Source organism: Amblyomma maculatum, chromosome 3 (assembly GCF_055883805.1).
Source record: "Amblyomma maculatum isolate TAMU_Amacu chromosome 3, ASM5588380v1, whole genome shotgun sequence".
In the NCBI taxonomy this organism is placed as follows: domain Eukaryota; kingdom Metazoa; phylum Arthropoda; class Arachnida; order Ixodida; family Ixodidae; genus Amblyomma; species Amblyomma maculatum.
Window position 1 is genome coordinate 155,778,883 of NC_139346.1, and position 25,769 is coordinate 155,804,651.

A 25,769-nucleotide genomic window follows, 5' to 3' on the forward strand; every position below is an offset into this window, starting at 1 on the left:
TAGTGCGTTTTTCTTTCTGTAAAGCAAAACCTAGGTAAACTAAGATAACAAAGCTCATTGTGAGCATAACGTCCCGTGAGGCTGAATATTCTTAAAAATGTGTATTATAATTTTTTCTGTACAGAATATGCGCCATTCACAACCTAAGCAATTCACAACTATTAAAATGTCAAGAGAAAATTATCTGTAATGCTGGCTGCAAGGGGTTGCATTCTGTTAGTCAGAACGGTTTTGTTAAATCTGGAAATTGGGCTTGTATATAAACTGGCTGTTTTTATCTATTTTATTTATTTATTTTTTTAGAAAATGTTTCTGGGTACCTCACCAGTATCATAGGCATATGTGTATGTATATGTATATATTTATTTATATATATATATATATATATATATATATATATATATATAATTTTTTTCTCGTATTAAAAATGTCAACCGAACATGTGCATTGGACCTCTTGGAAATCCCCTGAACGGGTCCTTTGCAGTGCCTTTGCCTTATTTTAGGAAGCTGAGGGATATGTGCATGTAGTCTGTGCTGTAATGTCAAGTTTGGACACTGCTTTCTAGCTTGCAGATGGCTGTGATTTTGGGGGACGTGTAAGAATTGTGCATGACAAAACAGCACGCAGAAAATGGCAAGAATGGTAGCGTAGTACACTGCAGTGCTGCGGTAAGGGTGAACTGTTATAGTCAAATCCTTACTGCTGCTGCTGGTGTTTTTTGATGAAGGCAAAAACCAAGACATTCGTATACTGTACATGTCAGTGCATGCCAAAAAAAAAAAAAACATTACAGATGGTTGAAGTTTTTGAGGTCATCCACAATAAGGTCTTTTGTAACCTGAGTTGCTTTGTCATGTTAAGCTCCATAAACCAGGCAACCAATAATAGTAGAGGGTAAACCTTAACTCTTTCCCTACCGCGCCCATTGAGCATCGTTAGCCCGCTAACTATGAATTCACGAGCCGATTTTGAACCTTTCCGCGCCGCTCACGGACATGCTATGCCATCTAGAGTATAGTCGGATAACTGAAGTTTCGATTTTGATGCTGTTTATATTTTTCACGCGAGGCGGCTATTTTTGAACGTGCTCCGAACATGCGGCAGCGTCGGATTTGCACGCGAGAATCGCGCCATCCGCGCCGACGGCGCGCGCTTCGAAAAGTCGCAAATTTGACGACTGCGCGCGGTCTACGATCGATTTTATCAATTACCGAAGTAGTAGTGACTCTGAAGATGCTGCCAGTTAGCATCTGATTTCAGTTCCGACCCCGATGACGACGAAAAGTGGCCCGGAACACCGGCGGCCGCACTCCGGACGCACTAACGATGACTTCACGCGCGAATTTTGAAATTTTCTGCGTCTCTCACGGGCATGATGCGCTATCTAGCGTGTAGTCGGATAACTGAAGATTCGATTTCGATGCTGTTTATATTTTTCACGCGAGGCGGCTATTTTTGGACGCGCTCCGAACGGGCGTCGGTGTCGCACGCGAGAGAGGCGCCACCCGCACGCGAGAGCGGCGCCACCCGCGCCGACGACGCGCGCTTCGAAACGTCGCAAATTTGACGACTCCGCGCGGTCTACGATCAATTTTATTGATTTCCGAAGTAGTAGTGACTCTGAAGATGCTGCTAATTAGCATCAGATATCAGTTACGACCCCGTTGACGACGAAAATTGGCCCGGAACCCCGGCGGCCACACTCCGGACGCACTAACGATGACGTCGCGCGCGAATTTTGAATTTTCTGCGTCGCTCACGGGCACGATGCGCCATCTAGCTTGTAGGCGGATAAATGAAGCTTCGGTTTCGTTGTTGTTTAGTTTGTTTACCGCGAGGCGGCTATTTTTGAACGCGCTCCGAACACGCGGCCGCGTCGGAGTCACGCGCGAGAATGGCAGCACGGGCATCGACGACGCGCGCTTCGAAACGTCGTAAATCTGACGACTCCGCGCTGACTGCGACGGATTTTATCGACGATACAAGTAGCAGTGACTCTGAAGATGCTACAGTATCATCAGAATTCAGTTCTGACACCGACGACGATGGAAACCAGCCCGGAACATCGGCGGCCGCAGTCCGGTAGTTTCGTTTTTTTTTTGTTGGCCTTTATTGCATGTGTCTGCGACCGCTCTGTATGTTTTGTTTTTGCTATTGGTATCATTTATCTCTTTTCCAGGGTGTCAACATCATTTGGGCATGATACCTTGCCTCCCGCGCAGCAGAGTGTGATGTTCTGCCCAAGAAGGGAACCGGGCATACATTTTGGCATGGCGCTCCGCAGCGGCCCTCGTCGATTGCTTCGCGCGATTGACGTTTTCCGTCTGTTTTTTACGGCAGACGTTATTGGAACAATTTGTGAGAACACAAACAAGTATGCCTGGATGAAGATTTTGGACAAACCCACCTACAGTGAAGCCGACGGGTCATGGAAAGAGGTCACGCCAACAGAGATGATGACTTTCATTGGTCTGCTTCTCTACATGGGGATAGTAGAACTACCGCGGCTGCACCTGTACTGGAGCACATCTAGTCTTCTTTGTGGATTAATTCCCTCAAAGATAATGCCTAGAAAGCGATTCTGGGCTCTTCTTGGCATGCTCCACGTGTCTGAACCGGATTTGCAAACCCAAGGAAGAACATCAAAATTGGACAAAGTTTCATGGCTCCTAGCGCACATCAATGAACGATCGGCATACTTTTTTCAGCCACACAAAGAACTGTCTGTTGATGAAAGGATGGTAAAATCAAAAGGGCGATCTGGAATCCGGCAATACATTCGAGATAAAGTAACCAAATGGGGCTACAAATTGTGGGTACTCGCCGACCCTCGATCTGGCTACACAATTCAGTTCATTGTTTACGCTGGCAAACGTGACAAGCCGAGTGCGAATGGCTTAGCCTATGATGTGGTCACCCGCCTCTGCGACAACTACTTGGACCAGGGCTATTGCATATATATGGACAATTTTTACACATCTACCAACCTTTTTCGGTGCTTGCTTGAACGCTCAACACTGGCTTGTGGCACAACGCGCAAGGACCGGCGTGGGTTTCCTAGGGAGCTCAAAGATACGAAATGGGAAAGGAAGGCCAAACGAGGAGATGTGCGCTGGCTCCGGGACAGTGGCGTGCTGTACCTTCAGTGGAAGGATCGACGCGTTGTCCACATGATGACCACTGCCCACACGGCAAACAAGTATGTGACCGCGAAACGACGACAAAAGCAAGATGGGAAATGGGACCAAATTTCAGTCAAAAAACCACAGCTTGTGGACGAGTACAACATGGGTATGCTTGGGGTAGACAAATCCGATCAACTCATTGGCTCTTATAATGTTCTGCAAAAGTGCGTCAGGTGGTGGAAAACCCTCTTTTTTCATTGCATTGACATTGCTTGTGTCAACAGCTTTGTGATATTCCAAGAGCATCGGAGGATGCATCCCGAAATTGCAGAGCTCGCAAGGGTCGCCCGCTATGACCAGCTGGCATTTAGGCTTGAATTAGTGCGACAGCTGCTTGAACTTGAGGATGCACTAGTAGTTCGGGCTCCTCCACCGCCGCAAGGCATCCAGCACCAACCAGAAAAAATGGACACATACCGAAATTGCAAGAAGTGCTATAATGAGACCAAAAAGCAGCAGAAAACAAGAGTCTACTGCAAGACCTGCAATGTCCCTCTTTGTTTCACATCAAGGAACTGCTTTGCCGCCTGGCATGCCCAGCTTTAGGACATACAGTTACTGTTCCTAGTTATTGTTCTTAGCAAGAAAGATACTAAATCTATAACACTGAATTTTGCAGAGACACTGGCCAATGACATGGCAAACATTTTGCATATTCAAGAAAGTATTTAGCCTTTTTATTTTTTAGATAAAATCATATCTTTACGCATTTTTGTTCATTTTTGCCAAAAGTTTTGTTTTTGGCCAAATATATTTTACCTTGCTGCGTATAATTCGTTGTTCAAACTTGAATACCTAAAAAGCACGTTTATATAGCTTTCTTTTCGTGTATTACACCAGGTTTCAGAGATGATATTTTTGTCAGAAAAAAAAAAACTACTGAAACCTATTGAATTTTGTGCCAAACTATAAGCTTCCAGTTATTATTATGCAGCAAGAATACTATTTGGTACTAGAGTTTTATTTTTTCACAGGAAGTGGCCAATAGATTTCTCTGCATTTTGTATATCTCGAAAAATTTTTAAATATTTTTTCCTTTCATGTACATGTGCATTTATTCAAATTTTATTCAATTTTTTTGAAAAGTCGTGTTTTTGGAAAATAAAATTTTGTGTTACAATACATAATTTCATTTTCAAAGTTGTATGCCTACAAAGCCAATCTATTTAGCTTTCTTTTCATGTATTTCATAAAATTTTACACAAGACAGTTTTTACAGAAAAAAATATCTAGTGCAACCTATATAAAACGTCCATTTTCCCCATGGTAGGGAAAGAGTTAAGGTAAGGTGAGATTGCCATATTTACTTGATTCAAAGCATTCCATTTTGTTCACAATTATAATTCGCAAAGTAAAGGGTTGTTCCAAGATACGAAAAATCTACCCACCGCTTCCCTCCTCCCATGTTTTTGTGTCGATGTCTTGATTGGCAAACGTGTTCCTCAACGCGAATATAGTTCGCTTGAACTTCGAACTGCGGCAGCCCTCTTAAACTCACATCGACTTCCGTTACGGATGCCGAACAGCTGATACAAAAAAAAAAAACAATGCGGGCCCGCGAAACCTGCCAAGATCCTCTGAATGTGTATCAAATCCAGGTCCTCGTGACAACTCGCTAATAGAGTAATCGGGGTCGCTTGCTGACGTGTGCTGCCAGGCAGTGTCGAAACGCAGCAACACAAGAGGCTGGAGATCATGTCGCGGACACCGCACCACCGCAAGCCTCCAACGGCTCTGGCTCTGCTGATTAGCACTGGTAGTAGCACTGGAAGCGCACTGGTAGCCTTCTCTACTCTCTCTGCATTGTAAAATAGGGTGTTTAGGTTCGCATGCAAACTTTCTACAATTTTTTTTTTTAAGTTAAGGGGAGGTGCTTAGAATCGCGAAAATGCGGTACTGTGCAGTGCTGCGGGAAAGGTGAACTGTTATACGGTTCTTCCCCTGTTATAACTGCGGCACTTAGCTGTGAATAGACAGTGTGTGCACTCGTCATCGTGGAGTTTTGTGACATGAGGGAGTTTTTTCAGATGGTTTTTTAGTGTCTACATAATATGAGCTATTGGTTTGGCTAAGTTGCAGGGTGCAGTATTATTTCATATACCTCTCTGTCATGCTACAGCGCACTCGTTTTTCTTGACTGTTGGTTGTCTTAGCCCTTTGAGTGTCAAATATTTTCGTCCAGAATCAAATTTTTTGTTGCTATTTTAAACAAACAAAATTGTGAAAGTCTGGAAAATTAGGCGAGAAATATGTAGGGAGAGTATTACAATCAGTGAAACTAGACGAGAGGGCAATGGCACCCTGTGAGTGTTGATAAGCTGCAAGAGCACTAACAAAGGTGAAAATGACCTTCCGGGGCCTCCACTAGCATCCCAATGAAGAGAGATTAAATTTCGCGTTTCCGTTGCGATCGTGCGGTGGAAACGAAACCACGAGGGCGAGCCGTTGCAAATCAAGCATATCCCCACAGCTCACAATAGGTTTTTTTTTTCTTTCTTCACTGCAAGGTGGCAGCGTAAACAATTTTAAAACGCTCTTGCAAGTCCCAGAAGGTCTTCACGGGCCTCCGCTAGCGTCCCAACAAAAGAGAGAGATCAAATTTCGCGCATGTTACGGTCACGCAGAGAGACCGAAATCGCGATGGTGCGCCGCCGCAAACTGCATGCGACTTGACAGTCATGATCAGTTTTCTCTTTCTCGGCAGGATGGTAGCGTAGACAACTTTAAATACTTCTTGTAAGTCCTAGTAGATGGCAGCACCTCCCAATAAGTGCGTCTTAGAAAGGCGCGAAATTTCAAACACACACTCAGTGCAGCGTGCGTACGGCAGAACCCTGTGACACAGAATTCGGCCACTGTATCCGTACGGCAAAAAATATGTTTGCACTAACATCACACTTAATAGTTTCGTTCACTCTGCGATTAGCTAGGGACTAAGCTGCTGTCTCAAAGAAATCTGTTCACCAAAATTCGCCTGGCAAAGTTGCTTGGACAGTGGAATCAAAACCAAAAAATATTAAACAGAAATAGCAAAAGCAGGTGAACCTTCGCTCAATTTTATTTCTTAGCTGTCTGGATTCTTCTTACACAATGCAAAGAGAAAAATTTAATGATGTTACAAGCGAGGACTGCATCTTATTCTGCCATAAGGACTCTTCATGCATCATATTGTGTAGCTCTGGGCTATTTTTTATGTGCACTGTTCTTTCATGGTTAGTACTGTTATTTTGACAGTCGCAGACGCCATGGAAGTCTGCAGAAATTTTAAATGTGGACAGTGTGGTCGTTTTTACAGACATTGAAGTCGAAGTTTCACTGCATGTGCCTCAATGCACTCAGACCTGCAGCTGCCCTCTTCTTTATTTTTTTTTGCCTCGTGCATGCGCAGTGCTTCAAGGGCAGGGTGCGGCGGCAGGCCAAGGGGCAGCGCCGCACTCGAGCCCGCCAACGCCGGGGGCCAGCACTCCCGTGGGTGGGGCAGGCCAGGCAGGCACTCCGCCGGTTGTGTACCACCCGCCACCGCCCCCCGGCGGCACGGGGCCCCCTCCCCAACCCAACCTGGTGCTGGTGCCCCACTCGGGGGCCAACACGCCACCCCACCTGCTGCCACACAGCCCCATGGTGCCCCCACAGCTGGCCACCGCGCACTTTGTGCACCACCAGGGTGAGTAGGACAAGCAGCCACGGCCACATGCAGTCACTAGGTTCTGCACTGGCCGCGTTCCATGACTCCTTTGTTGTGTGGTGATGAGTGCAATTCTTTCATGACTTGTAACCATGGCTGCTGTGCATTCAATGGCCTCTAGGTGCTGCTCAGAAGCGCCAATCTGAAGTTTGTCTTCTTGCTGTCAGTTCTGCGCATTCTGCACTCAATGCCGATTGCGCCAGTAGCATCCCTGTGCAATGGCATGTCAGTTAGGTGACGCGTAAAGACAAGGGCCTAAAGCAGAGCCCAAGCACAACCCCAGCTCTTCCTTTAATTTGGGAACAACGTCGCAGTAGTCTGGGAATCACCCTTTGAACATTTCAATTTGGAATATTTGGCGTGTACGCGGTTTGTTGGCAACAAAGTGGCCAAATTAATACCAGTTGCATCCGTCTCACATAGAGCTTGCTGCTCACGAAATGCAGAGTAAGCTTTTTGATGTCGTGTCACATAGGCATCTATTGAGGGAAGTTCATGAGTGAACACCCACATGCACTTGGCATTTGCTGATCAGTTCTTAGGGGTGAAGTATGGTTGGCATAGACAGAGGAGCACTGCATCTGTTAACGAAGGCCGGCGTGGGGCCAGTGTCTCGATGGTTCACCTTCGAAAAGGCGCACTGAAAGTATGGCAGTGATTGTTACAAGCCATGATATTGTGGTAAGGAGTGCTTGCCTGCTGCTGCGGTTGTTGTGCTCCGCAGTGACTGTGAGTATGGCTTGGCCTAGCTCTGCTGGCCATTTTGTGCGGCGTTGTGATGCTCTGCACCTACACTGCTTTGTAGATCACATAGGCAAAATTTGTTGCTAATACAATTTGCATGCCTGTAATTACTGGCTGCACGTGCAGTGGTAAAAATCTGTTCATGGATTATAGACGCCTAATGTCTGAAATCGGCACTAGGAATTTCGACCACCTGGGGTTCTTTATCAAGCGCTAACATTGCATGGTACATGGGTAAGGTATATTGCCACAAAGTATAAGGTTCACCACTACATTGACTAAGCAACCCTCAGCAACTTGTTTTACTCATGAGTGTTTAACTTATGCCATTGGTGAGACGCACACCATGTTCATACTTTCAGTGCATTATTTATTTCAAAGATTCACCGGGACTGCACTTGTTCGGTGTAAAGATCCATGGTAAATTGGGGCTGCAGTAGGAAATAATTTAATGGCAAAATGCTGGTCTTGTGTAAGGGCCACATCCCGTCAACGTTCAATTTAGTGGCGGCGTAAGTAGGGCATGAGCATTGCAAAGAACTGATTTGCAGACCTGTTTGAAATAGGGTCCTCTGATAAAGCAGTCGGCAGATTCAATCTACAAAGCAGTTGTGGCAGCTAGCAAGTAGGTGTAAGAGCATATTTCTGCAGACAGACAACACGGCAGGAAAGAAATGCACTCACATTGAGTAACTGCCATGCCGTACTGACTGTCCGTGCGGGTGCATGCAGGGGGGAGTGTAATGTGTACTGCTCCTCTGCTGCTGCATTATTGTTTTTTGTGAAATTGTGGCATCTTGACAGATGCTCTAAGGGCTGTATGTTAGGCGCCTGTAGCAAAAGGTAGTCTCTTTTATGTCTTAGATTGCGTTCACCTTTGACACCATTCGACAGTTTATTTTTTAAATGTGTCAAAATGGAGCAGTACCAGAAGGGAGAACAGAAGCAGGTTTATAGTATATGGGTACATTGTAAGATATGGTGTGACTGTGCTAACACCAGCACCATAGTTGGTCCACTCTCGCAGGAAACAAACTTGGCAGTCAGCATGCCACGCTAGTAGCACTGCCTGCAATGTACGGGCAGCACTGAACATCGAATCTCGTACCTTTTCTATGACGGTGTTAGAATTGTGATAAAATAGCGCTCTATTCATCATTGGTCTCGGTGCTTGTGTCCGTCTGTGCTGCACAGGCAAAACTAATGACTATGTGCTCAGTTTTTATCCTGTTCCTGCTTTGCCATGTGGTCACATGCACAGCTGGCTTGTAATCAAAACTCCTGTAAATGCCAGCCACGCTGCTGATAATCCATAGTTCTGTGGGGATTTTGGTCTTGATGCAAACATATACAGTAGACTCTCAGTGGTACGATCACAGCTGATGCGAATTCTTAAAATTTTCCGCGTTGTGCGTAGAGCGCAGGATTAGATTTCTGAATGCTATGGATGTTGCCAATGCGTGCGCCATGGCTACACTGTTGAGCACTAAGCACTGCTTGCACATCGACGATGTGCATTTGGCCATCACATAGAATGCAGCGGGATCAGTTAAGCAGTGTTGTGCGGCCCATACGTCACCAATATTGCTGTTGTCTGTTGGTGGTGGGATTCACCGGGAGCACAGAGAAGCAGTGCACTGCCACAAGTCCTTTTAGCTGCAAACAGATCGGTGTGAACGTAGATTTTCCGTGCTTCTGCTTACGGATTTTGTTCATCTGGGTGACGTAAATTTCAACGGACAAGAATATTTTTCGTGAACCTGTGAGATCTGTATCATCGCGATTCTACTGGAGTAATATGTAAGCTGAAAATTAATGTTTTGCGCTGCATACAATTCCAACTTGCTGATTGGTAACGCTGGTTGTCAGTGCAGCGCAGTGCCTTTTCAGGCTGTGTAAATGTCGTCTTTGAGAGGCTCCAGGCCTCAGGCACTTTGATGCCACTAACTTTACCCTGAGCAGTGCTTGTATTGGGTGCGAGCGCCACCACTGGAGCGAACGGAGTGTCGACCTAGGGGAGCAAGTGGGATAACGTGACTCCTCTTACTGCTGCTGAAATAGACGCTCGATTGAATTTGTGTGTTTTAAAAGCTAATAGTTGCGTTTATTTCTGTAGTTTGGGTTCATGTAGAGTGCCAGCCTTGCACTTTTTGATCTTGCATCGTTACTGAGGCTGCTGAAGTTTATTTAAGCTGTTGCTACGGTCTGTTGCTGCTCTGTATCCGGACGTAAGTGAGGGAATCCGGTGCAAGCTCCCATTGCTACCCGAAACATAAGCTCACAGAACATTCCTTAATCAAAATTTGAATGGGCAAACCAGCGAGTGACCATTCTCACGATGTGCGCAGCAGACATTTCAGCGGGCGAGATTTCGTCCATAGAGTTGGCGCCAAAGGTTCGGTGAGTGGCAGAAGAAACGGCGCCCACGTTTTAATTTGCGCTTATCATTTGTGAAGGTAACGGTACTATGTTGCTGGAAGGATTAAAAAGATGCTGGCTTCTTCACGGAGCAGTACCCTCCTGAAGAAAGGAGGGATCGTGCGAAGGCCAGAAGGTCTCAAATTATTCTAAATAAACGCATTGGCACGGAACTTTCACTGAAGTGAACTAGAAGATTCTGCCACCTCGGGCAGCGGTATGCATGATGAGTTGTCTCAGGCAGCGTCTCCAGTACTATAGTTATTTCAAATGACAGAGTTCATGAATAAACGAAAGATAGAGCATTGCGTGCGTGTTGTGATGTGCTGATCGAGATATGCGTAAAAAAAAAAATCTAAAAAATCTACCTTGCGCGGGGAAAACAAATATCCGCTCTAACCAAGAGTGCCAATGACGGTAGTCAGTGCGCAAGAATTTGCTGCTGGAATGCGCGTCTTCACATTTGCTAAAAAATTAATCCACATTATTCCCATAGTCAAACTTGTTTTCTCTACTGCGTTCAAGGGAGCATATGAACGGTGCCACTTCCGCCGGCGCTATGCGAAGGCGAGCATCTATCAGGCTCCTGACAGTCCTTTGCTCTTGCAGAGGAATCGCATTACCTGTGCACTGACTGCTTACATCTGACTGGTTGTGTGGTAGCTTTATTTATTTTTCATAACAGCAGAAATGTTGAAGCCGGTGCACGTCGTCGTAGCAGCAAAATCCACCAACTTCGATAACTCTAATTCGTTGAAGTGCATTCTTGCCGAACAAGTGGGTCTTATACCTCCAATTAAGCTTATACAGGCCCAGACTGAGGTGTATATTAAATAAATACAGTCGAACCCGGATATATTGAACTCGAAGGGGATTGCGAAAAAGTTGATATATCGATAATTCGATATACAGAAATTGGCTTGTGACGGCACTTATGATGCGAAAAAACGATACCGTATTTGCCGCGTAATCAACCCACTCGCATAATGAACCCTCTCTCCGCTTTTGCTCTCGAGAATCTGAAAAAAAAAAAATGCTTTAAGGCCAGCTCGCTCACATGCAAGCGATTGAGCGATCTCGGCGACGAGCGGCAGCGACAGAGCGAAAAATTTCCAACTTGTTGGAACTGCGTCCCGTTCGTCCCGCTGCGTCCTGAGCCACCGCGGCAGCTCAAAACAAGGTTTCTGTGTCGCTGCGGCAGAAAATCGCGAGCGTTTTCGCTTGCATGCCGATGGCGCGCGTCACTCCGTTTTGGTCGTCGCATCCACAGCTCATTTCTTGGCAGCGTGCCATGATGTTGCGCAGTGATAACGTCAGGGCGCGTTTATCTTTTTATAGCTCTTGCGGTGGCGGGGAGCGAACTTGGCAGAGTGCCCGTGATGGCTTGATTGCACAAGTCTGGTTCGATTTATCACGCCGCGCTTGTGGCGGGCGTCTTGATCGCAGCAGCTGACGGCGTGCTTTCCCCTTTATTCATACATGCAAAGATAAACGGCTCCCGCCAAAAAAAAAAAAGCCTGCCCCCTTCTTAACGTCCGCAGCCGCCATATCTTACGCTACGTCGCGCGTACAGCACAACAATAAGAAAGAATGACTCTCGCAAAAAACAACAAAAAAAAAAAAGAAAAGAGAGCTGCCGCTTCTTAACGTCCGCAGGCGCAATAACCACGTCAGCCGCCGCGCGCAGAGGGTACAGTGAACTCGGAGGGTTCGCAACACACGCTGGAGAAAGCGTCCCACGTCTGTCTGAAAACGGGCTGAGCTGGCTTGGCGCATGCGTAGCGCGTGCTGAAGGAGAGAACTCGGCAAAAAAATGGGCACACCCACGCACATGGCTTGCAAACGTCATGTGTTGGCGCGCAGGAAACGATAACTGCAGATGCGCGCGCCTTTGGCGAATGGGTGCGGCGCTGTCCAGAACTGTCCCCTCTCATTCCCTCCGCGCGTGGCTTGAAAACGTCACGCGGCAAACGGCCAAGAGTGATGCGATTGTCTTTGGGAAAGGCACACTTTCCAGTGCGTAGTGTGGAGTTCGATATATCGAACGACGGCGAAATTGAGTTCGATATACAGTCGAACCCGGTTATATCGAACCCGGATATATTGAATTTTGGTTATATCGAACTCGCGAAATATCCCCTTGAAAATCCCATGTAAAAGTATAGGAAAGCCGCGTCATATATCGAACTCAATTTCACCGTTCGTTCGATATATCTAACTCCGCACCACGCACTGGAAAGTGGGCCTTCCCCAAAGACGATCGCACCACCCTTGGCCGTTTGCCATGTGACGTTTTCAAGCCACGCGCGGAAGGAATCAGAGAGGACAGTTCGGTGACGGCTGGTCTGGGCAGCTCCGCGCCCATTCCCCAAAGGCGCGCACATCTGACAAGCAGTTGTCGTTTCCCGCGCGCCAGCACATGACATTTACAAGCCATGTGCGTGGGTGTGCCCATTCTTTTGCCGAGCTATCTCTCTCCTTCAGCACGTGCAACGCATGCGCCAAGAGCTGGTTTTCAGACAGACGTCGGACGCTTTCTCCAGCGTGTATTGCGAACCCTCTGCGTGCGGCGGCGCGGCGGCTGAGCGGCTGACGTGGCTATGGCGCCTGTGGATGTTAAGAAGCGGCAGCTCTGTTTTTTTTTTTTTTTTTTTTTTGTTCTTTTTTTTTTCGAGTCTTTCTTGTCGTTGTGCTGTACGCGTGGCGTAGCGTAAGATATGGCGGCTGTGGACGTTGAGAAGCGGTAGGATTTTTTTTTTTTTTTTTCGGGGATGTTTATTAATTTTTTTTTTAATCGTTTATCCTTGCATGTATGAATCAGCGAAAGCACGCGGTCAGCTGCTGCGATCGTGACGCCCGCCCCAAGCGCGGCGTGGTAAATCGAACCAGACTTGTGCAATCAAGCCATCACGGGCACTCTGCCAAGTTCGCTCCCCGCCACCGCAGGAGCTATCAAAAGATAAACGCACCCCGACGTTATCGCTGCGCAGCATCTTGGCACGCTGCCAATGAGCTGTGGATGAGACGACCGAAACGAACTGACGGCGCCATCGACATGCAAGCGAAAATGCTCGCGATTTTTGCCGCCGCGGCGACACAGAAACCTTGTTTTGAGCTGCCGCATTCGAGCGGCGAGAGGGACGCAGTTCCAACAAGTTCGAAAATTTTCGCTCTGTCGCTGCCGCTTGTTGCTGAGATCGCTCAGTCGCTTGCATGTTAGCGCGCTGGCCTTAACGCATTTTTTTTTTTTTTTCAAATTCTCGGGTGCAAAAGTGGAGGGTGGGTTCAATATGCGAGTGGGTTGATTACGCGACAAATACGGTATCGTTTTTTCGCATCGTAAGTGCCGTCACAAGCCGATTTCTGTATATCGAATTATCGATATATCGAACTATTTCGCGATCCCCTTCGAGTTCGATATATCCGGGTTCGACTGTATGACGCGGCTTTCCTATACTTTTACATGGGATTTTCAAGGGGATATTCCGTGAGTTCACTATAACCAAAATTCGATATATCCGGGTTCGATATAACGGGGTTCGACTGTAAATGAACGTAATGCTAACGCGAAACTGAACTGCCTAGGAAAGCATCCTGCATCCTACAGCAGCAGTTCAACGTGCGTTATCCCACTTACTTCGTCATGCGGGCGCTTCTGAGAGGTGGTGCCACGATGTGTCCTTGCGCCCAATACCCGCAGGTAAAGGTGCAGCTGTGCATGCTAAGTCATGGACGAAATTTTTTGCATTGCCAATTTGCAGGAAATACCATGTTTACTCGCATAATTTGCATTCTCATGTAATTTGCGCACCTGTAACTTATTAGCCGGATTTATAAAAAAAAAACATATTTTAACTGCATATTTTGCGCACCTCATTGCGCGAAAACGCCAGCATGCACGCAGGAATGCACAAGCAGACCGCATCGGTGCGGCGCACTACCGAGGCCTAGCCGAAGCAATCCCAGCCAAAGCGAAGCCGCGGCACAGTAGTGCTCGTTGTGCGTCTGGCAAGTCCATCTCTTTGTTGTTGGTGGCTCGGCTTTGTGCATATGGGTTTGACGTATGGTTGTTCGGTTGCAATGGGCTACCACAACTATCCGGCAAAATTTAAGCTCCAGGTGATTGAATTTGCAGAAGAAAATGGAAATCGTGCCGCTGCCAGGCAATACGAGCTTAATGAAAGCCACGTTCGGTACTGGCGAAAGCAGAAGGCAGAGCTAACAAATGCAAGCCCAGGAAGGAGAGCATTTTGGGGACCTAAAAAAGGTAAATTCCCCACCGTTGAAGAACCCGTGCGTTATGTTCGTGAGCATCGGGCCTCCGGGATCGCAGTGTCGTGCAAGATGCTGCAGTTCCAGGCCAGGAAAATTGCACGTGATAAAGGGATCCCAGCTGCGACGCTCAGAGCAAGCAGGCGGTGGGTGACCCGTTTTATGAGACGCCACCACCTGTCTTTAAGACGAAAGACAACTCTCTGCCAGCGTTTGCCTGTAGACTACGAAAAGAAAGTGGTGGCATTTCACCATTTCGTGATAGCGCTGCGCAGGACAGGTTTCATTATGTCCCAGATCGGGAACGCTGACGAGACGCCTCCAACATTTGACATGCCACCCAACATCATGGTGAGCGAAAAGGGAGTTTCATCTGTTGCCATAAAAACAACCGGTAGCGAAAAGCAACGGTGCATTGTAATGCTAACAGTGACTGCTGACGGTCGCAAACTCCCACCCTTTATCATAATTAAGTGGAAGAGGATGCCGAAATTAACAGTGAAAGGACTCATTCATGTTCATGTCCACAAAAAGGGTGGATAAATAAAGCATTAATGCTCGACTGGCTGGACACTGTGTAGGGGAAGCGACACTATTTTGCGACTACCATCGATGTTGGTCCTTGATAGCTTCAAGGGAGATGAAGACCACCCTGGCTGTCATCCCAGGCGGCCTGGCATCAGTTCTGCAGCCGTTGGATGTCTTCATTAACAAGCCGTTTAAAGACAACGTGCGGAAGTTGTACGTCGAGTGGATGGCCAGCGGAGAACACAGTCTTACTCAGACTGGAAAAATGAAGAGGCCTCCTTTGGAGGCGGTCTATGAATGGATACTGGCAGCGTGGGACAGGGTCTCTCCCAACATTGTGGAGCACAGCTTCGAAAAAAATTATACTGTCAAATGCGCTTGATGGAACTGAGGATGACGCTATTCGGGGTGCCAGCGACGTTTGTGACGATGGCCGCTACGATGTCAGCCATGGTTCGGAATCCAGTTTTTCCAGCAACGACTCCGATTAGACAAAATATGTGCACTTAATAAAGGAAAGGGTTTTGCTTATATATGATGCCTCAATTTTTTAGATATATATTGCACGTTATATCCTTTTTGCGGGCGAATTTTTAAGCCATGTTTGCGGAATTTTCGCGTAATTTGCGCGCACCCCCTTTTTGAAGCCTTAATTTATGGGGAAAAAAAAGTACGCAAATTATGCAAATAAATACGGTTACTTATTTCTGCATTGCCTTGCTGGTCAGTCAGCTGGAACCCCTTGTGCTTCAGTGCATTTTATTGGCATTATTTGCTTGACTAATTGCATATGAATTAATTTTTTCCCACGAAGCCTCATCCCGTACTTTTTCTCTCTATGACTGTACATGTACAAGTAAGCAGTTTCCATACACCAGCAGCCATACGTGCCAGGTTTTTAATACCTTTTGAGTAATGCGTTTATTGTTGTTGATATAGTAATGTATAACTAGCACTTCTAGCATTATGTGGTGCATATTTATGGGTGGTTAACACGTTTCCTCATAATTTTTATCTTCTCGCTGCTGCGTATAATATCAATAGTATCCTAGCCGGTGGGTGTGCAGTTTGCTTATGACAATTTTGCCTGAATTGGGAATTTAGAAAAGAATACTTTTTTGCCAGACAAAGGTCTGGCAATTTCGTTTAGCATTTCTTCAGCCAAATTGCTCAGCTTGAGGTAGCTTTAATATGTAAGAGAGGTGGATGGTCATTGGAGGGGTCTCCTGCATGGTGCGGGAGTGGGGTAACATATTTCTGTGCAGCTTTTCTTGTTTGGCCCGCCGATATCAAGAGCAGAGCCCACTGTTGGTGCGTGCACGTCATTGAAAAATGGGCTAACGTGATGAGTAATAATATGAAGTCTACATTTTGCAAAATAAAAGTTTAGCCTCCTCCCTCCCCCTCTCCCCCAATCACGAGAGAGACTTCACCCAAAACTAGGATACTGGTATGCTGCAATTTCTTTCATTAGTGGTAAGCGGGCAGGAATGCAAGCGGCAAGTGGAAATAACAGTGTTATTTGAAAACCTAGGTAGGCACAGGCAGTTCTAAGATGAGGTTTTTTTTTTTTTTTTTATGCAAACGAAAAAAAAAAAATAAAGTTGCTTGGATATCCTGTTCTTTCCCAATTTCTTTTTCTTACTTGTGTATACATATGAGGTAGCTTGTAATGTGCTTTGTTTTAGCGCACAGTGCTTTTTGCTTCTCTTTCGATGGCTCCGTGACATCCCCCCCTCCCCTTTATTTCCCCTGCCGTTACCCCTCTCTCCTTGTGGGCACTACACAGCATGGTGGTTGGCAGGTCATTTTGCTAGGGGTCGCTTACGTCAGCTTGCAGGCTGTGCACCCTCGCGTTTTTACTGGGCACAGTTGCAGATGCTGCTTTCTTTATGGCTTCTTTGTACACATGCGTTGTCTCCTAGTACACGAGTACATAACCCGTTGCTGCTGTTTGCTGCCGTCTTTTTATATACATAACTGTTCTGTGACGCGGCACGCTTGGATGTTTTTTGCTGCTGTTGTGGTGGTTTCTTGTTTCCCTCTTCCGCTGGTTTGGTGCAGGCTTTTCCCTCATCCACTGTCTGTGCACTTTATTTAGTTTTCATACATTTTGCCCAGTCCTTAATGATCACAAGTATTATTAGCTTGTCATTTAGTTTCGCTTTATTAAGGGGCAGTAAGTGGCGATCATTTATGTGGCAGTGCGAGTGCTTTGGCTTCCCAGGCTGCTCTCTGTAATGCTTTTTCACTCATTGCACGGAAATCGTTTGAAAACTGCTCCCGACTTATCAAGTCTGCATAGTTTTTTTTCTGGTGGCCTTTTGTAGGCTACTACAAAGAAGAGGTAAAGTGCATTGACTGCCGGAATTTTGAGTGTGTAAAATATTTAAGGCCTTATTGTGTAAAATATTTAAGGCCTTATTGTATTGGAGAGCATTTGGCAGGCAGTGGTTGATGCACGGGCAAGATGTGCACCAAAACAAGTGTGGCAAGCTTTGAAGGCTGTCGTGGTGCTGCCGTTTACAGTGGTGCATATACTGTTCTTTTTCGTATAGTTGCTCTTGTGTTTGAATAGATTTAGGCGCCAGTCCTGCTATTGGAATTGCCCTGCTTTTTCAGAGACTGCACGGGGGAAGGAATAAGCACTGTTGATTGTGCCAAGTCAGGCAGTTGGCTGCAATTGTGGGCTTGACGTGTCACAACTAGAAGTGATATTGCCACAATATTCATTGGATGCAGAGACTCAGGATCGAAGGGCCGCTGCGCCTAAATGCCAGTGCAGGAACAAGAATGGTGGAGCAAGGATGCCCGTATAGATGTGTGAAGGGGGAGGGAAGGGGAGGGGGGGGGTGGATTGGTGTGTTGAAGAAGACTAGCCTGAGCATTGTGCGTGTGGCAACTTTGGCGTACCCCTGTTACCTTGAACGTAAAGCTGCAAATATGCTACCTTCTGTGAGAGGCTGTTAGAGCTAGTCGCAGCTTTTTGCACAACATTTTTGTTACTTCTTTGGTCACTGCAGCCACCATGCCGTTCTTTAATGGCACGCACAGTTAACAGATTTTGTGGCTTCTTCTTTTCATGGTGTGATCACTGAGCTTTGTCTCTGCTTGTTCTCCTGCTTGGGAAGCCCTGGTATAAGGTGGATATTTGAGCACAGCTTGCTTCTTTCTCCAGATTTTTTTTTTTTTTTTTCTTCCTGCACAGCAGTGGTTGGGGGGGAACTGTGTGCACCGTGGGAAAAAAAGAAAAGAATGGAGAACCTCCCATCTGTTGGAGATTTTTTTTTTTTTTTTCTGTTCTTTTCCTTTTTCCTCCCTTCTGGTGGTGACCATTGGGATCTGATGTCTTTTTTCTGTACACTCCACTCTTTTCTTTTTTTTTTTTTTTGCTTTTTATTAAGCGTGTGTGTACGTGTGTGTGTGGGTGTGCTCTGTCTCATTTCCTTGACCATTTTTGTGTTTTCTATTATTTTAGTGTTCCCCAGGCTGCTGCCACCAGGTAATGCCCAGTGCGATAAGTCGTGCTTCCCCAGATAAGCTAGTCACATAACCTTTTTTTGAAGGCATGCAGTACACTCTGTGCACCCAAGTGCTCTCTTCTATTATATTTTTTTTCCTACATAGTCCTCTCTGCATACTCTTTCCTCATATTTTTAAAAACTTTTCATTTATCTGGCCTCTCATTTCAAACATGTAGAGTGTTGCCATCATCTGGTTTTCTCAGTCGCGGTTATGGAGGCAGTAATGTTTTGTGCTGCGAGTGCTTGTTGGACAATGATTGGTGCTGCTCTCAAGACAACAGCTGCTGCACATATTTCTCATTGTGCCTTGTAGATCCTAAAAGAGTAAGAAAGTCTTATAGGTTTATTTTTGTCATTCTTATTGCACTACTCATTTTATTTTCTGTTCGGCTGGAAGTGTTGGCATTTGTGCATAGTCCTCTTAAAGTAGTTTGAAGCTTGCCACCATTTACGAATTTGTTACAGCCTATTACTGGACTGTGTTTTCGCTAACACAAAGTGTTGGCAAGATTACTAGCCTTGGTGACTTATACTTCTGGCTGTCCACTCCTAGAAGGTGGTGATCAATTTATTTTTTTTTTTATTTGGCTAGAAACAAGGCACTTAGATTTAGCGTAGCATGTGTAGTGTTGTTCTCTCAGATGAACTTCTCATGCTATGTGTAGAATGCAGCAGGAGGTGCCTTTAGCAACACCACATCATTGTTGCAACTCCTTCCCAGCTTCTCTTGTGGCACGTGTATTCTTGAAAGGATTTGATAAGCCAGCCCTGTATTGTTTTCTACTTTTTGCCTCTGGCAAAGCCTCATAGCATTCTTAATGCGACTTTTTTTTTTTTTTTTTGTTTTTTTTCTCTCCCGATGAAGTGCCAAAGCTAAGAGGAGTTTCACTTTTGGCGCCTCTGAGATCATGGAAATGAGACCATTGCATGACTGGCTCTCGTTTGCCTGCTCCTGTTGTCACTCGTAGTTTAGGGAGGCTGTAGGATGCATCTTTCTCATTTCTTTCCCCCCTATTCCCCTCTTGGCTGTTTTATATTTTTGCAACGAACCCATTTCCCTGCCTAAGAGAAAATCTGAAGGCATCATAAGACTTTACCTGAGACATCTTGCGTCAAACCTAGCAAGCTGCTCTATATCTGAAGAGCTCAGTTATTGTCGGCAGTATGTCAAGCCATGTCCAGAATCTGCATTGGCTGCCCGTTTGAATTGCATGCTACCGGACCTGTACCCTGCACCGATGCGTTAGTAGGTGCTTAGCAGTGTGCTGCTCGTACAATGTGAAGCTGTCTTAACTCTAGAAGTTCAGAATCCAAAATTGGGATGAAGGAAACCTCGTGCAAGGGAGTGCAACTTTCTTGCCTTTTATCTTTTTCTTTAATTCTCCTTACTGGAGCATGTAAGGGTATCCATTACTTCTTCGCCTTTGTTTTTGGCTTGTAATTGTATTTGTAATTGTTATTGTATACAACCTTACATTTGACAGATTGCTAGGTTGGCTTCCACGTAAGTAAAAGCTTAGCTGTGTCTCAGCACATTTGGTAGGTAAATTTTCTTCATGCTTACCGCTTTAAAGTGGAACTTTGCAGTACTCTGCAGCTTATTTACTACTCAATAAGCCGCGTGTATGTAGGTCGAGAGGGCATATAGGTCGACCCCCTTACCTTGAAGTGAAAAACGAAACCAACAGAAATTGCCCAAGTGCGTACATTTACAGTATCGGCTGCGTCGGTGTATCACCGAAGCTACGATCTCGCTTCAAACTTTGAGCAATGTACTTGTCACTCGCCGCCTCATACAGTGCATAATCTAGTTCCGTCAAGCATGTTGCTTATGCAGCATTTTTCGAGGGTAGTGCGCGATCAACTATCTTGTGCACGTCAATATCACACGGCCTTTTCTGAAGTGCCAAATTGTCACTGAGCGAGCAGCCATGCTGCCCATGTTGCTGTTCGCTTTGGCAAATCTTTTTCTGGAAAGCCGCTTCACTTGCTGGTATTCCTTGCTAATGAGTTATATGCTATATATGCCAAATGAGAGTGTGCACGAAGACAAATACAGTGTAGTCCACTTATAAGGATATTGAAAAAAAATACTAAAATTTGATCGTTATAACTGATTATCATTTTATCTGGACCGGCGAGAAAAACAAACACCCCACGCATTTTCTCATGCATGTAGGCAAACTTACTAGGGATGAATGAATCTGGTTGAGCAATGCTAATAATCGTAAAGAGCACTAAACACTTTATTACAGGCTATATCAGTAGCCGTAAAATAACTTATGCATACTAAAAAAAAGGATTGGAAATTCGCACTTGCTTGAGCGGCTGCTGAAGCTTGACAATCGCTGCAAGCATTGATTCCATTAGCGCGTACGCTGGCAGCAGTCCTTTTTACATGCACGGAACCGGTCAGTGACTGGATGAACTGCAGGACATCCCGAGTCTAGATGATCGTTAAAATCGTAGAGTGCAAATGCCTGTATTTTTTCGCGAGGTTTCCAACCCTGAAACTCTGCCAGAAATCTCTATGAATCTGCTGTTTCATCTCGACAGCTATTGAGACGTCGTCATCGGCGCCATATTACATGGACACACAATCGGCGATGACGATACGGCCGCACCCTTTGCGCAGCTACGGAAAGCAATTGCAATGGTGATAGTGCTCGTTTTCTAGTCGCACGCAATGGCCCTTGCAGATATCGCTACGCTGGTTTGTTCTCGCTGCTTATGCAGTTTTCATGTCATTCTCTTTTTAGTATTTTAGTTTTTATCAGACATCCAAACAAATTTTCAGGGTAAAGATCTACCAGGCGGCAATAAAGCTATCGTTGCATCCGATATACCGCCGATAACCGATCATTATATTTAGTTTATTTTTACATAGGGGCAATGGGAAAACTGATAATGCCCAATAATTTGATCATTAAAAGCAATATATTGTTATATCTGGTATCGTTATAAATGGACAGCACTGTATGCGAGGGACTGAAACAAATACGAGCAACTCCAGGCTTTAGCTCTCTTAGTGAGCAGGATTGCCACATGTCAGATGTACCTCACGTTTTGGTAAAAACGTCTACATAAGACGAGTGCGATTTTTAGCTTGCTCTTTTCAAGACAAAAATCTCTTTTCCGGCTTATACATTGTTTCTAACAGCTTTTGTAGTTAGATCCTACCATTACTGAAGCCATAGTCTCATATTTTTGTCTTTGAAATGGCAGTCAAATAATGCTATACTTATCAACGTAAAACATATAGTGAGACCCAACAGGCACAGTTTGACCTCATCTTATCTATACTGTTTTCTACTTTCCTTTTTAGCATGTCCTGGCCACTTGATAGTGTTACTGTAGGTGCACAGTGTAATTGTTCCAGGCAGATTCCAACTTCAGTAGATTGTCAGGCTAACATTGCATGGCGACAGTCGTTAGTTACTAAAGCTGAGAGGAAGTGGGTTCGTTGCTAGCTTTGAATGCTTGCCTGCAACTACTAACTTGCCTGCATGGTTTGAAGCATCCGTAGCTAATTCTTGATTCCCTTTAACGTCTGCAACTTAAGCTGTGCGCTGCTAAGAGTGATAGGACATTTCAGTGATTCTTTGACACTGCCTGTGCTTTCTTTGCTAATCTCTTTCCACTGTTGGTTTGTTTCGTTACAGGTGTTTGAAGAAGCCCGAAGAAATTAGGTAAAGGAAAAAAATAGGCAGTGCTAGGAGAATTAAGTTATTGCGCTCACCCTCGACCCTATCCCCCATGCCCTCTGCCGAGCATGAAAGGAGAATGAAAAGAGTATATATAAGGACATCGGATCTGAAAAATGCAGAAATCGGCAAACTAACCTTCAAGTCGCAAGATGTGAAGTTGCTGCAGCATGCTACTTTCCATGGCAGGCAGTGACAAGCTGACAAGCAAGCTATAGCTGGGTTGCCATCGCAACAAAGCATCCTGTCAAAGCCTCCAGAATTCCCTGGTCTGTGGGAGAAAACAAGACAAAAATGCCCTGAGAAAAAGAAAACCTGGAGTCTGCCAAGGCTTCCACTTGCTTGACAGCGGGATCTTTTTTTTTTTTTTTTTTTTTCGCTCCTCATCTGAGAGAGCTTGTAGGGAAACAACAAATGAACAGAAGAAAATAAGAAAAAAGGATTGAAGAGAAACAAATGTTTACTAGTAAAACACAGGCAGCACTTGTTGTGTGGTTCTTGGCGGTGGCCATGACATTTCACGGGTGCGGCTTGTGAACATGCAGTCCAGAACCTGCAGTGGCAGTTACTGGGCAAGCGTGCCAAGTCCCTGGCATTTGGCAATGGGTGTGTTTTGCATCATTCTGTGCTTCTTCCTTATTTTGGTGGTGACGAAAAGATTGAGGCTTTTACCTGCACTGCTCACAGCCAACAATGTTTGTCTAACATAGTTATGTTACTAAACGTGGAATTTTATTTACAAACATCTTTGGACAGGTATGGTATCCTTGGCAAAGATGTGAAAAACCCTAGCCGATGCGTACAGTTCTGTTGCTGGCTATGGGTTTGATAAAGGACAGAAGGCAAGTGCACTTAAGATACTTAAAAGAAAATAAACACAGGTCTGGGTGGCTCAGTGCCCTGCGAAACCAAAGACGTTCATGCACAAGTTCTTACACCCCCTGTCAAGTTGGCAGTGCTGCGAGCAATATGCAGACAGCGGACAGATTGCTTCTCTGTTTTGAAACTTCAAGTGGGAGATAACTGCTTTTTGAGGCCTGTGTGGCTTGCTCATGGTGACCCAGGACAAAAAATGGCGGGAGTTAAAGCATAGCTTGAACCTAGTGATACGAGAAAAAGATCTCTTAAGCATGGTTTTGCATGGTTGTGCACAGTTTGAATTAGGGAAACACAAGTTTCACCTTAAAAGTGTGATAGTGCCTTTCATTTGTGTATCTTAATTTTCCTCCATATGTCTGCTTAATTGCTTATGAGCATCTGTTCTGACAGTCTTGTTTCCAGAGGTAGCATCAAAGGGTTCTTTCTAAGCTCCTGCTGTCCCTCAGGGTCACATACTATGTGACGCAGTGATACAGGACATATATTCGCCACAATGTGAGGTTGGCATTGTTTAGGTTACAAGCAACGTTAATTCCCTGGAATGTAGAACATCCTTCAATGTGAAGTTGGTAATAATTAGTTCACAGGAAAGGCAGAGTGTCTAACTTGTTCTGTGGACATCTGAACCGCGCCAGTAAAGGGAGGAAGGTGGGAGTGAAAACAGACTAAATTTGGAGGTTGTGGATTAGGATCCCACTAGTGGCATGGTGTTTTCTTCTACTTTGTGTTTAATTACCTTGAAGCTAGAAAATTCATCACTTTTTTGACAGCAAACATTTTCTGAATTTGCAATGTGTCCCTTGACTTTGATGTCTGGTCATGTTTTTACTAAACATACATACTCAAACTGAATTGCTTTGCAGGATACAATGATGACAGTACTTACATATTAATTACTGCAATCTTCAGAACAAGTGTTTTATAATATGGTAGTGTCTCAAATGCTGACAAAAATGTAAATTCAAAAATATTGTAGCTGGTCCTGCTCACAGTTGTCAATACAGCGAAGCGCTCAAAATCACAAAGGACGAGGAGGGAACAGGACAATCCTCGTCCTTTGTGATTTTGAGCGCTTCGCTGTATTGACGATGAACCAACATGCCCAAACATTTTCCCTTCACAATTGTGTCAGCTGGATAGCTATTAAAATTTAAGTGCTAGAAAAACGAGCGAACCAACGCAAGAGCCATTTGTGCAGGTGGAACTGTAGAGCACTAAAAAGTAAACACATTCTTGTGGCGAATGAAGATCAACAGTTTCCCACTTGAAGCCTATTTCACAAATTTCTTTTGCTGCTTGCACTCGTGGCTGGAACGCACAATTCATGCAAAACGCGAAAGTCGACGAACTAGTCTGTTGACTTATCGACCACTACGGTAAATCTTGTGCTTCAAAGGCGTCGCGCCAGTCCATGTATCCATCGGAAAGCTGGCAAGTTGGTCGCATTTCAAGTAATATTTTGCGGCCTCTGTCGTTTGTTGCACATTTGTGAAATTCATCCATTCGCTACTTGTGCCAAGAACGCTGAACTGTATTGCTCTCCGACAGCAGTTTGCAACCTCGTTCAGTTGCGTAGTGCTGTTTCGAAACTATTGTCTCAGCCTTCGAATTCCATGTGGCGCTAATTTAGCGGCACATCTTGGGACAACCGGCTAGCAAGTTCGCTTTTGAAGCGAAAGCTTGACTCGCCACCTCTGGCTGCCTGCCCTGTTCATTCTCTGGCAAGGTGATGAAGGGTGGCTGTTCCTGGCCCTGCGGGGCTGGGACGGTAAGTCGACGGCGGGGGCTAGCCAGCCACCGATTTTTATCTTTTGGGCAGTCATTGCACCCGCCACTGCTTCGGTGGTGGACGACAGTTGTTGCGGCGCGTTTTTCTTCTCTATTTTCTCTTCTGTCTGCACGAGGCAGCGGAGGTGGCTCGGCTACCGAGCCAGTACTACAGCCACAACAACTGTCCGTTCTCCCTATCGCTCAACTCTGATTTGTCTACCGCTTCCTCGCTATCCCTTCTGCCGCCCCAGTTCAGGTGCTTCAGATAGATACCAAGGCTGGCAAGCGCATTTTCCTTCTTTTTTTGGATATTAATCAAATAACCGCGTCTCTCATAGCCTGAGTTGCTTTGGGACGTTAAACCTCACAAACAAACTAATCAAATAACCACATACTACTACTATAAACCAATTTACTATGTCGACGTAAGATTCACTGACGCGCTGTGCGCGGTGCATTGTGGGTAATTGAGGCACAGTCGGCCATTTTTGTGTCCACGGAACGAACAGGGCGAACGTACGTATCAAGTGCTGTCGTGCGGTTCTACAAGTAGTGGCACCCGCAGCTATATGTTGTTTATTGAGCTATCGTAGACTGTAATAGACGCGTGCACAGTGTAAACAACGGAAGCTGAAGAGCTGCGCGAAAGACCTCGGCATTTTAAAGTTCCGGAAGTACACACGAACAACTCCACCCGAACGAGACACTTCCCCGAGATGCGACGCCACGTATGGCTGGCACGGCACAACCGCACAATTATCTGGAATATGAGAAATGTATGTCAAAATGGGCTGGACTGGAATCTTCCGGATGTGCCCTAGCAGCCAGCTCTTGTTACTATGTGTGCCCGACTGTTCTTCACGCACTCGGAAGACACATTCCCGGTAAAAGAGCAGCGCGGCAATGTATCGCTTGCAGTCATGCGCATGCATTCAGCGCGCCGCCAACACCTCCGTGTCGTGTTTTGTTGAAATAAAATCCTTCAAAGAGGACTCGCTAAACTTTGTGTTGCCGTACTTGCCTCATTCGATCAGAAGAAGTCGGATGTTTGCATCGT

The 25,769-nt window shown here is 45.6% G+C and overlaps 1 protein-coding gene across 7 annotated transcripts in view; it reads left to right on the top strand.

Annotated features, from left to right (window-relative positions):
* The window catches only part of LOC146196557 (uncharacterized), a 72,705-nt gene extending 50,159 nt beyond the window's left edge, over nt 1–22,546 (top strand). For 6 of the 7 annotated variants that reach the window (XM_084598306.1, XM_084598305.1, XM_084598302.1 and 3 more), the window contains 3 exons: nt 6,577–6,852; nt 18,314–18,337; nt 22,022–22,546. In XM_084598306.1, coding sequence (XP_084454432.1) covers nt 6,577–6,852; nt 18,314–18,337; nt 22,022–22,029 — 308 coding nt within the window. In that variant the 3' untranslated portion in view covers nt 22,030–22,546. The remainder of the gene's footprint in view (nt 1–6,576; nt 6,853–18,313; nt 18,338–22,021) is intronic. The other variant, XM_084598301.1, reaches the window with a different exon arrangement.
* Nucleotides 22,547–25,769: the final 3,223 nt, after the last annotated feature.